The 12144-nt window shown below is 40.2% G+C and overlaps 1 protein-coding gene across 1 annotated transcript; it reads left to right on the plus strand.

The window, feature by feature from the left end:
- Positions 1-1242: 1242 nt before the first annotated feature.
- LOC311038650 (uncharacterized protein C14orf93 homolog) lies at positions 1243-8148 on the plus strand (the record flags this gene model as incomplete). Its single annotated transcript, XM_084048220.1, has 6 exons — positions 1243-1391; positions 6678-6831; positions 6939-7000; positions 7328-7419; positions 7632-7750; positions 7858-8148. The coding sequence occupies 6 exons, from the start codon at positions 1243-1245 to the stop codon at positions 8146-8148; spliced, it is 867 nt and encodes a 288-aa protein (XP_083904346.1).
- Positions 8149-12144: the final 3996 nt, after the last annotated feature.

Genomic DNA, 12144 nt, shown 5'->3' on the forward strand with positions numbered 1-12144 from the left:
TACCGCTTCTCTGGTCTCACACAACACCTTTAACTCGCCTTTCTCAGCACTGAACATCCTCCGTCGTACTTTTACACGTTCCACTATCTTTAGCTTGTCAAGAGTTTCTTCGATATCAGAAGCTTCAATATCTTCTTTCGTTGGGATTATGACCATCAGTGCATGGTCTATATCCACAAGCTCAACTCGGCACCAACGCTTCAGCTCATCAGCTAGTTCAGCAGTGGTGGCCATCTTGTTTGAATTTAGGGTTCTCAATCAAAAATATATATACTTTTTAATTTAGAACTGTACACAGAGGTGTTTTTTAAAGGGAAAAATACATCTTTTGTTTTTTTTCTCTAACTAGAAACACAAGAAGGATCTCAGCAGTGCCTCCATTTATGTAGCGCTCCTGCCCCTCTAATTATTGATAAAGGCAGGGCCTTGAATTCTTTTTGTTATCTCACGATTAATTTGAATTCTTGTGTTTCAGGTGTATACCGGTAAGTAGTTTGAATTAACTTCACAGCCCCCTTTCTACTGTAAATATAATCAACCTCTTTTCTTCTTCCAGGTAATTATCCTTTAAGGTAAGTATTTTAACTTTTCAGGTCAACAGGTGAGTTTAAGTAAAACATTCTATTATTTAAATACCCAGAAACCACTGTCCATTCAGGTAGTTATAATAAAATAATATTCTTTACTTAGACAAACACAGATAAACAGACAATAACATGAATTGTTTTTTTTCAAATAGAAACAAATAATATTTTCCAACCTCAGTTGTACTACTAAAACCAACCAGAAATATACCTCTTTATTATTTCAACAAACAAAATATACCTCTTGGGATTATTTCACTTAGATTAAACCAAAATAACCTTCTTATTTTAGCCTACCTAAAATTAACCCTATAGATATTTCTAATTAGATTAAACAAAAATAACCGTTTGAATTTGGCCTATACTAAATTATTCCTATTTAGTTTATAACCTAAACCCGGTGGATTACCTCATTAAATCAAAACACTTTGTTCAAAGAACAATATTTCACATCAAAATGAAATCAATGAATGTGGGCCCACAACCTTTCATACAATAGCAAGCAATAAGCAGCAATAAGCAATTAAACCCAATGATTTAAACCCCTTGTTGCAGGCCTGTATCGACGCTTGGGTGCGTTGTGGCCAAAAACTGGTGACCCCTTCGCTCTCCTGAGCCAGGAAAATAAAACGGTACCTTTCGTGTGTGATGAGTGTCTATGGGTGAATGTAATAGTTCAGAGCCCCTCTCCAGCAGCGCACCTCGGTCCAGACTTCCCAACGACGAGAACAGTAGACGAACGTCCAGTAGCGGAGTCAACAGCTCACCGCAGCCGACGCCTCTTCTCCACAATCCCGACGCAGCAGAGTCTTTAAAGGCTTTCTTTGACGGCGTTTAGCTCCACTATGCCTCTCTATACTAGTGAGACTGAAGCTAAACAGTCACTTAGCTCTCGCTGGTTTAGCAAGCAACACTGAATCACTTCACTTGTAGAATATATCCTGGTTTAAACGTCTTTCGGGCGTTCAGTCCACTTCTACAAATAATTACTGCAACTTCACTGTAGTTGTCGTGCAGACACACACAGAAATTACAGTTAAACTTATTATATCATAAAGTATGACAAACTTTGGATCACACAGCAAACTGACACAGCCTCTGTGCTCCTCTCTCCTTCTCCTCCTCTGGCTGATCTGATTGGGAACCCTGGACACCTGTCACTCACTCATCTCTCTTGATTGGGAATCCCATTCACCTGTTCACTCACTCACTCTGGCCCCTGAAACCACCCATTCCCCCACTTCTATCAATCACACATCAAGGTAAGTAATCATCATCACTAATAATGACATCATTAATTTGTATGCTTTTCAGCTTTGCCCCACAATGCAGACAGATACCTTTCAAAATAAAAGCACCAGTACCTGAGACAAAATAAAACACAGTTCCACCATTTTAAACAAATAACCCACAACATAAAATATCCACCGGGTTACAGACAGCTTGGAAATGTTCCAGTAAATTAAAAGTACCTCGAAATTGTACTTAAAGGATAACTTTGTTCTTTTTACAACCAAGGTTTATGTTTTAGATTGTAATTCAAGTAAATAAAAGAAAAAAAAAATAACACTCATCTTTTATTTACTTTAATTACAAGCTAAAATATAAACCTTGGTTGTAAAAAAAACAAAGTTGTCCTTTAAGTACAGTACTTTACTTGAGTAAATGTACTTTATGTTACTTTTTATGTTACATTACACCACTGGTGGCGTCGTCTTGTTGGGTTCTTATATTCAGTCCATTTCTCCCATTTTTCAAGGAATTTAGAGTCTCTTGCAATCTCAAGTTGTGAGATAGTTTCTCCATTAACACATATCTCCTCCACAATGCTCAGCCACTGCTCTTGAACTGGAGGATAGGCTTTGTACCATGGCCTTGTAATTGCTTTTTGTTTTTACTAGCTGCCAATAACACTTTAACTAGGTACATATCTTCTCTTTGTGTACAGTACAACCCTTGTTTTGGGCATCTCATAGTTTAGTATCTTTTACACTGGCTGCTTTTTGCAGAGCTCATACTGCAGTTGTAGCATGAGGGCCCTTATCTGGTTTGGCCTCAAACTGAAGTGGTCTGTGGCCTTAGTTAAAGGAGTGATTTTGTTGTTGTTGTTTATTTTAGAGAGGGTTTTAATACAGTGCATGGCTCCTAATGGAACAGCATGTAGGCTTTGTTCAGACTGCAGGCAAATCCCATTTGTTTCCCACATAAATACAATCTTTGGTATAGGCCTACTGACTGACTGACTGTACACATACATACAATCTTTGGTATAGGCCTACTGACTGACTGTACACATACATACAATCTTTGGTATAGGCCTACTGACTGACTGTACACATAAATACAATCTTTGGTATAGGCCTACTGACTGACTGTACACATAAATACAATCTTTGGTATAGGCCTACTGACTGACTGTACACATAAATACAATCTTTGGTATAGGCCTACTGACTGACTGTACACATACATACAATCTTTGGTATAGGCCTACTGACTGACTGACTGACTGTTCACATTGTTATTTGCAAGTGATCAGATTTAAACAGTTGTGTAAAGTAAGGTAAAGTCCATTTACTCTGCTATTTTCAATCATTTTTGTACCTTTATTGCGACCGTAGGTCGCATTTACTATAGAAACCTGCTCCAGGTGTCCGTGCGTCACTCCGTCACACACGTCCCGTCACTCCGTCACACACGTCACACTTTTGCCCTGCTCATATCTCCGCACCCGTTGCCCCGATCCATGCCAGATTTTGCACACACACTCCTTACCTGCCAAACTACACCCTCCAAGGACCCCCGGAGCTCCAGGGACCCCCAGCTGCCTCGGGGACCCCCAAGTGTAAAAAATGAGCACATGTGGACAAATTACCAAATGACCACCCCAACGGGGCTGCTCACGGGGCATTCCCGGGGACCACCCACTCCTGGTGCTCCAGAACGGATGCAAAAGTGGTGGCGCCCCCAGTGGAGGACCCCCTGCCACTGCAGCTCACATAAAATGCCGTAACTCGGGCTAGGAGCGTCCGGGAGAGCCGCGGCCGGTACCTATTCGTCCGCCAAGGCAACGCGGACACCCCACCCCTAATTTCTCACATGGCCCTCTTCTAGCGCCACCTTCAGGCCGCTTTTCACAACACATTTTTGCCCACTACTCCTACAGTTTTGCCCCTAAAAACACGCAAATTGCTACACACTACACAGTATGTCTACACTCATGTCATCAACATGCCTGCCACCACATTTCTTAGACCACCAAACAAAACTATACATTGCCCACACAACTAGGAACCAATCGCCGTTACAGCCCTCTTCTGTATACATGTGACCTACGGTCGCTTATCTCCCGATTAGGGAGTCTTACTGGTTTCTGGTACTTTAAGTATATTTTAATGCCAATACTTTTGTACTTTTACTCAAGTAACCTTTTACTTGTATCAGAGTACTTCAACATTGTGGTATTGATACTTTTACCTAAGTAAAAAAAAATCAGTACATTTTTCCACCACTGGATTTAAATTGTGTAATCAGACATTGTTGACTTTACAGTATCTGCATTGGTTGCTATGGTAACGACACTTGGCTTGTCACAGTATATGTCCATGAGCTCATAAAACGGCCACCTGTTTTGTCCTGTTATTGTTGCCATCTTTCATCACCTTATATTTCAAGGTGATGAAATAAAAATGTTTAAATGTTGTATTTTCCCCGCACCGCACCGCCTGCTTGTGCCGTCGTTTCCATAACAACCTCCCGGGCCAAAGTGGGCTCAGTGGGGCCGAAAAGGGGGGCCACTTCCCATGCGGTCTGAGGCGGGCCAAACTGGGCCAAACCGGTGATGTGTAGACCTAACGCTGCTTGCTGCTGATTGGCTGTGGTCATCATGTTTCGGTAGACTAAAGTAGTGGTTCTCAAACCTTTTTGATGTCAAGGACTCCTAAATTGACACTTATTAGCCCACGGACCCCCATTTGAAAAGATATGCCAGGGACCCCCATAAGAGAAGATTATTTTACGGCTCTAGCAGTGATTCTCAGCCATTTTAATTTCAAGGACCCCCAGTTTGACATGCATTAGGCTACGGACCCCCATTTAATTACATTTCTATCTCTGGGACCACAATTCATATTGTAAAATCAATGTTAATTTACCTCTCAGAGTTACAGACCCATAAGGGTCCATTTGGTTCCATTACCCAAGTACTTTACAGTACTTGGGTAAATGTATTTTTTTTTTTTTTACTTTCCACCCCTGAGCAGTGAGTACTAGTCATGATCGGCTTTATTTCTGTAGAATCCAACAGAGACTAACATCTCTGCCATGGCAACCTTTGTAGAAGAACCTCTTTCTTTCAAAGACAATTCTTTCTTCAATGCCAAACAGTAGACTAAAAATAGTAGTTAAAAATAAAGCACAGCAAGTGTCAAAGTGTCTCCGGTGTCAAGCTCAGCTAGACTAATTCCACCTCCATTCACTGGTTGAAACATCCAGAAGATTTGTCCAAGTTATCAGAGTGGAAGATGCACTCAGATTTGTAAAAATCATCAAAGTAACTAGTAACCAAAGTTTTCAAATAATTGCAGTAGAGTAAAAGTACAATATTTGCCTCTGAGATGTAGTGGAGTAGAAGTAAAAGTATTGGAAATTGGAAATACTCAGTATTCATACCTCCAAATTGTACTTAAGTACAGGACTTGAGTACATGTACATTACATTACACTGCAAGAAAAGAGGCATTAATGGGCATTTTTGGGCATTTACAGTTGCTCAGTAAACCCGCAGTTTGCTGGTGTTTTTGTACGTAATTGGAAATTTACAGTTGAAAATGTTTACTGTGAAATTCGTCTATATACTTTGGAAATCAGTGATTTACCGTTCCTCTGCCAGACAAAGACCCAGCAGGAGACTGGCCATTTCCTTTGACATCCAAATTCACTCTTTGTTTAAAGAGGGGGTCTCTCTCTCCCTCTCCCCATTACCAAAGCAAAAATGGAACAAAACAAAACTATACTTTTCAATGTTTTTGTTAAGGGCTTAAAAAGGGCTTCATTTGCTAATCTTTTTTTATATATAATCTAAGTTAATAAGAATATTTCCCATATCTGTGTTTAACAACACTGGCATCAGTGTATTTTTCAGACATGTCAAACTCTCTGTACTTAGTAAAGTTGAGCCTATGGCTCTGTACTTGGTCTGCTCTTTTCCCCTCTACCTCTTCTTAAGTTCCCCTCAGAATATAGGGATATTAGGGTTCATGTGGTTAATGTAAATACAAGAAAAAGGTCCTATCACGCAAAGATTTGGAGACCCCCCTGTAGTAACTCTGAGAGCCACCTAGGGGTCCCCGACCCCCTGTTGAAGACCCCTGCTCTACAGGGAAAGACTTGATATCTACACTACAGAAAACATTCAGTTGGACATTAAAAACACACACACACACACACACACACACACACACACACACACACACACACACACAGCTGACATGAATTAGTGCTGTTGATTGTGCTATGTGGTCAAATGCGAGCCAACGAGCCATCGTTAACCAGCTACTGTTACACAGCTGACTGCCAATATGAGCATTTCTGTTGAAAACGCATCACTGACAGGCTGATGAAGGCTATACATAAACTAGATAAAATAAATAGAATATACCAAGTTACTATCAGAACCTAGTAACAATCAGAACCAAAGAAAGACACTTTAATAGATTATAGTTCCTTTAACCAAACCATCTGATCAGTTTAAGGTTAAGAGTAAAGGAATAACATCTGAAAGAGAGTCAATCAAAAGTAAGCCCTGGGCCGTGCTCAGTGCTGTATTTCCGAACGCACCCCTAGTATCTGTCTGCAGTGTTGCCTGGTCTGATTATTATAAGCCACATTGGGCTCATTTTTCTGAAGTTGCTTGTAAATAATGGTAGAACGGTTGTGAGCTTGTAGATCGTCTATTTTCAAATAGCCAACATTTATAAATATGCACATAGTTTAATGGACGACATATATAGCTTTGAAGTGCTCGTGTGGCCTTTTATAGTCGCTTCTTTTGGGCTTGTTTTCGTAGACCTGTTTGCTTATTTATCTCGCAAAGTCTGGCAACACCGCTGTTGACCCAGCAGCAGTCTCCAGTCTTCGAGAAGATCGAGCAGTTACATGGTGCTGCTGCTACTACTGCTGCTGAGAATGCCACTGATTCTACACTGCCCGCAAAAAGGATTAAAAGAGCAAAGAATTCAAAGCTTGCGGTAAGTGAAATTATGTCTGCAAATAGGGGCTGTGTGTGTCCACCTAAGGCGAGAATGCCTTTATGCTTTTATAGTCCAACTAACTTTGTGAATCTTTCTGTTTGCAGGAGGCGGTGAGACGTCTACACAACTCTGAAAACAATGCCATGAGACTTGATCCAAAAGAAAGGTACGTTTTTTTTGTTGTATCACTGTGTAATTTACCCCAGCTAAGTAATAACAATACATAACATTTATATAGCGATTTTCTTAGTTTGTTGTAAAGTCGCTTTACAACAAAACAACAACTTTATTAGGAGATAAATACTTCTAAAAAGGAACCAGTAAGCTAAGGCAGAAACAGAGGTTTGAATTAGGGGGGAGGGGAAGGTGGGTTTTGACGCAGGCTTTGAATAGGGTGAGGTGGAGGTGTGAGCTTCGAATGGAGGGGGTTGGAGTCTGGAACTGATGGCTGTGTGTGCTGGAATAAACTAACATTCTGTCTTTTTATTTTCAGTATCAATTCTCCACATAATCTTGCAGTGATGACCCATATGTTGGATCAGGTCAGCATTGCTTTCCCCGACGAAGACCGTGACGTTATAACGGGTAAGAAATATATGCTACTTTTACTTAAGTAAAATATATTATAAGTACATCTTCCACCACTGGCTCCAGTAAAAGCTTAGACTTTTACAGGGGCCAGTTAAAAATTGCAGTCACATGTAGGTTCTCTTTTAGAGCAGTGTAGATGTGGAATTGTGTTGTTTGTGGAGATAAACAACTAAATAGATCCTAATTGTGTTTTCCTTGTATTTCAGCGGCTTGCAGGACACACTTTGAGTCTCTGAGAAGAAGCCATCGCCTGGACCAGCCAGAGAATGCTGACCAGAAGAAAAAGCTGAATGCCTCAATGAAGACCCGACAGAGAAGATTGAGGGTAAGTTATATGGAACTGTTTTTAAGATGTTTTTTTGTTTTACATTCTGTGTTCCTGTAATAATGGTAATGTAATACATAATTTAATTGCTATTCTATGTTTTACAGTTGATGACCACCAGGACTGCATATCTGGAGTCTGATGGAGAAAGGGCCGTGTGGGCGCATGCAGTCCCTGAACTAATGTCAGATGAAGAGGACGGCATCGTAGATGGACGGGCGGTGTGGATTGTCTCATCTCCACCCGAGAGAGATGAGGAGCTTTCGGCTTTATGCCAGGTGCTTCAGGAGAGGAAAGACAACAGAAGAGACCCGCGTTCCCTTCATCACCACCGCGTGCGGCGAGACACACCGGCACAGAACAGCTCATTTTTAGCTCTCTTACACAGTAACTGTTAAGTTGTCCAGTTTGGTGGAGGGACTCCAAATAGAAGCAGAGGCCGTTCGTTCAGCAAGACACTGCATGAGAGACAGAACTACATTTTTTTTTAAATTATTGTCCCCTTTGTGGGAGTTTTTTACAACTTCTGGGGGTCCCTGGAAAAAACATTTGGGGAGGGGGAGATGGGGATTTTTTTTTTACTGTTTTAGAAGATATTTTTGAATAGCCAAAGTATACTGTATACTGTTTTTTTTTTAATCAATAAACACAATTTACCTGACTGAGATTGTTGCCTATTTGTTTTCAGCATCTTGTATGTATATATGTGTGTGTGTGTGTGTGTGTGTGTGTGTGTGTGTGTGTGTGTGTGTGTGTGTGTGTGTGTGTGTGTGTGTGTGTATATATAACTAAATAAATACATACAAATATACATGAATAAATATATATACATAAATAAAAATAAATAAATAATATATATATATATATATATATATATATAAAATAAGGGAATAAGGGGGGGGGGGACCACCCCCCAGATCCCTAGGGGGGGGGGCACCACCCCCCAGGTCCCTAGGAGGGGGGTCACCTTGTGAGCCCCCCCCCCCCCCCCACACACACCATGTGACCCCCAAAATAAGGGAGGGATGCCCACCTACGTCACAGCCAATCATAGGTGGCTTATTGCACATGCTCAGTAGCATTGCTCGAGATAGGGAGGAGGGAGGGGGGATCTCCCCCCTCCCAAATTGTGGAAATCCAGGTTAGGGCTGAAGGTGTGATTTTCTGGCAGCAACCCCAGCAGGGGGTCACGCATACTTAATTTGGTACCATACAGGAGTTTACCGACCTACAAAACTTTGAGTTTTCCGAGTGGAAAACTCTTGTAAATTCTTGTAAATTCTCTGAGTTTACATCTCATATTCATCGGTTTTCATAGCCGGAAACCTTGTTTTTTTTGCAGTGTTACATTACAGTCATTTAGCAGACACTTTTATCCAAAGTGACTTACAATAAGTGCATTCAACATAGGTAGGGAACGAAACTACTAAACACCAGAAGTCTGAAGTGCATTTTCTGCAAAAACAAGCAACCAAGAGTATACCTAGCGCTAAGGTAAAAGTGCAATATATCAGCTACCTACTTTCTTAAACACATGAGATAAAATAGCAAAATCAAATGAGCAAGAGCTAAAACAAAACAGTACAAAACATGTACTTAGTTACTTTCCACCACTGATGAAGTCTATGAAAAAGTTGCAACACAATTGTATATAATATGTAGTGAGGGGTGTAATGGAAAACATAAACTCTATGTCAGTATAAAGGAAATAATTCCAGCAGAGGGTAGAGTGGAACGAATCAACATATTTATTATACAATACGTGAGCTCTGGGAGACTGCCTCATGCAGCCTCCTGATTGTCAGTTCTGTGTCTCCTTTATACACAACGAGGAAAGAACACAACATAGCTGGAGGTGTGGCTAGTGGACAGAGTCATACATGGCTCTATTTAGAAATAGTGAGAACATGGTTTGTGTGCTACTGTGAGTTTGTAAATAGACCTGCAGAGTGAACAAATGTCCTTTCTGTAGAAGTTTTATATAAGTTAGAACTACAATCATACAGGAAACAGTGTAGTATTCATATACATCTATTATAGGGGGGTCCCTGCTTCATCTCTCTCTCTCTCAGCTAAGGGGTCCTTGGCCTGAAAAAACATGTTGAAGATGCCTGCTTTAGAGGGAATCGTTATAAAATCCTGAAGCATCCACAACCCTATCCAAAACACAGTGTGAGTTCCGTTGCCGTCTGTACTTTTTTATCATATAACCCATTAAGACCGGGAACGCATCTGTGTCATTTTAAGATTTATTTGGCTATTTCAAAAATAGCAGCTTGTAGATCTGCTATTTTTGAAAAATCGTGAAAATGTGTGCAAATCTTTGAATATATAGATTTTTTTAAAGCCAACATTTTTAACTCAAATCTTTGCTTCTGGGGGATTCTACAAATGTCTTCTAATGTTTTTTTTAACGTATGTTGCTATAATGTCAGTGATTCTCAAACTTTATTCATGTCAAGGACCCCCAAAATGATATGTATTTGGCCGCCAAAGTATATTGTTCCAGGGACCCCCCCAGAAACAAAGATTTGAGTTAAAAATGTTCGCTTTAAAAAATAATATATATATAGTCAAAGATTTGCACATTTTTCACGATTTAATACAAAAATAGCAGACCTACAAGCTCAAAGCGTGGCACTCTGTGCCGCGCTATGAGCTTGTAGATCTGCTATTTTTGAATAGCCAAAGAAATAAATAAAAAAATCACACAGATGCGTTCCCGGTCTAAAGGTGTTAAAAACTGAAGAAGCGTCTTCATTACTGAACCAAAAGGGAAGCACTGTACAAAGGCATCCAAAGTTCACTTTTGCCTGAAGCACAACGGTGCGCCATATGTCTCTAAAAAAGGATAAGAAAAAAAGAAACCTCCAAACTGCTGTAAGTTGAAACGAAACGACTTTGAGGTGCAGTAATTATGTGTCTCAACCCTGTCGTATTTATCACTGCGCAAAAACATAACCCTGCTTAACTCATTAAGACCTGAGACCAATTCTACAAACGTCTTCTAAATCTTAACAGTTTTCTGAAAAACCCATGTTTCTATATCAGTCAAGGACCCCCAAAATGATATGTATTTGGCCGCCGACCAGCATCTCAAAATATTTTGTTCCAGGGACCCCCAGAAGCAAAGATTTGGGTTAAGGGAGTAGTTCACCCCCCAAAAAAAACGTATTTTCTATCAATTACACACCCCATGAAGCATTGAAACCATGGAGATTTGTTTGTTTTTGTCGCTTTCCTGAGACAATAATTTGATTACCAGCAGAAAGATGCTAATGTATCCGGTAGGAGACTCAAAGGAGTCTCTTTGAGTCTCCTACCGGATATACACCCGCTCATCAAATTGTTGTAAAAAAAAAATAAAAAAATCTCCATGAATTCAAGGCTTCATGCGGTGTGTAATTGATAGAAAATAAGTCATCTTTTTGGGTGAACTACTCCTTTAAAAATGTTTGCTTTAAAAACTATTCAAAGCGTTTTTAAAAATAGCAGATCTACAAGCTCATAGTGACGCGCTATGAGCTTGTGGATCTGCTATGTTTGAATCATCTTGACCCACACACTCGTATATGTAGGTACAATCTAAAAGTCTTTCCCGGGGTGAATGGCTTAACTTAATTTTCGGTCTCGGTCTCAACAAGACAAAAACACAAAAAGAAAAAAAACACACAGCACCGTGTTAATTTACAAAAGGCTTGAGGAAGAGTTAATTAAGCCATGCTGCGGGACTCTGGAGGAGAAAAGTGCTGAGTCCTGGAGACACAAAATATTTATTCATTAGCCCATTAATGTTTAATTCCTTTTTTTTACCCCCCCCCCCCCCTCCTATTTTTAAAACAGAAAAAAGCTTTGAACATTTGACCGCTTGTGTAAAAGTGAAGGGTGAGACTGTGGCACCGCAGGGATTTAACGTCTTATATTAAGAACTAGCAGGAAATCCACTTACAATCTACTGCAGGTGATGGAGGAGAAAAAAAATAATATATCCGTATTAATCCCTCAATGCAAATTCAATTGGAAAGGGCTTAACATATTATTATGCAAATCTTTTCTTTTTTAGTATTTGTGGCATTTGTCATGGTTTCTTTTTCCCACTGTCTTGTGTGTAGCTGTGATTTACAGCGAGACGCTTTATATATGTAGCCTGTACTGTAGATGTTGTCAGATGAAGTTGAGACATACAGTAAAGTGATAATCAATTCCAAGGCCTTGTGTGGAGAAAGCTTCCTTTGTACCTATATCCTCGCTTCTGAAACCTAAGGTTACAGGTCATTCAACACGTTCACAAACCCACATTAGATATTCCGGTCCTCGTATAAGAGCAGCTAGGCATTTTTGGGGCCGGCCACCATGGCCGGCAGGATTATATTTTACCGGCCAAAGAATAAATT

Source organism: Gymnoscopelus microlampas (assembly GCF_963454915.1).
Source record: "Gymnoscopelus microlampas genome assembly, chromosome: 22".
Taxonomy (NCBI): domain Eukaryota; kingdom Metazoa; phylum Chordata; class Actinopteri; order Myctophiformes; family Myctophidae; genus Gymnoscopelus; species Gymnoscopelus microlampas.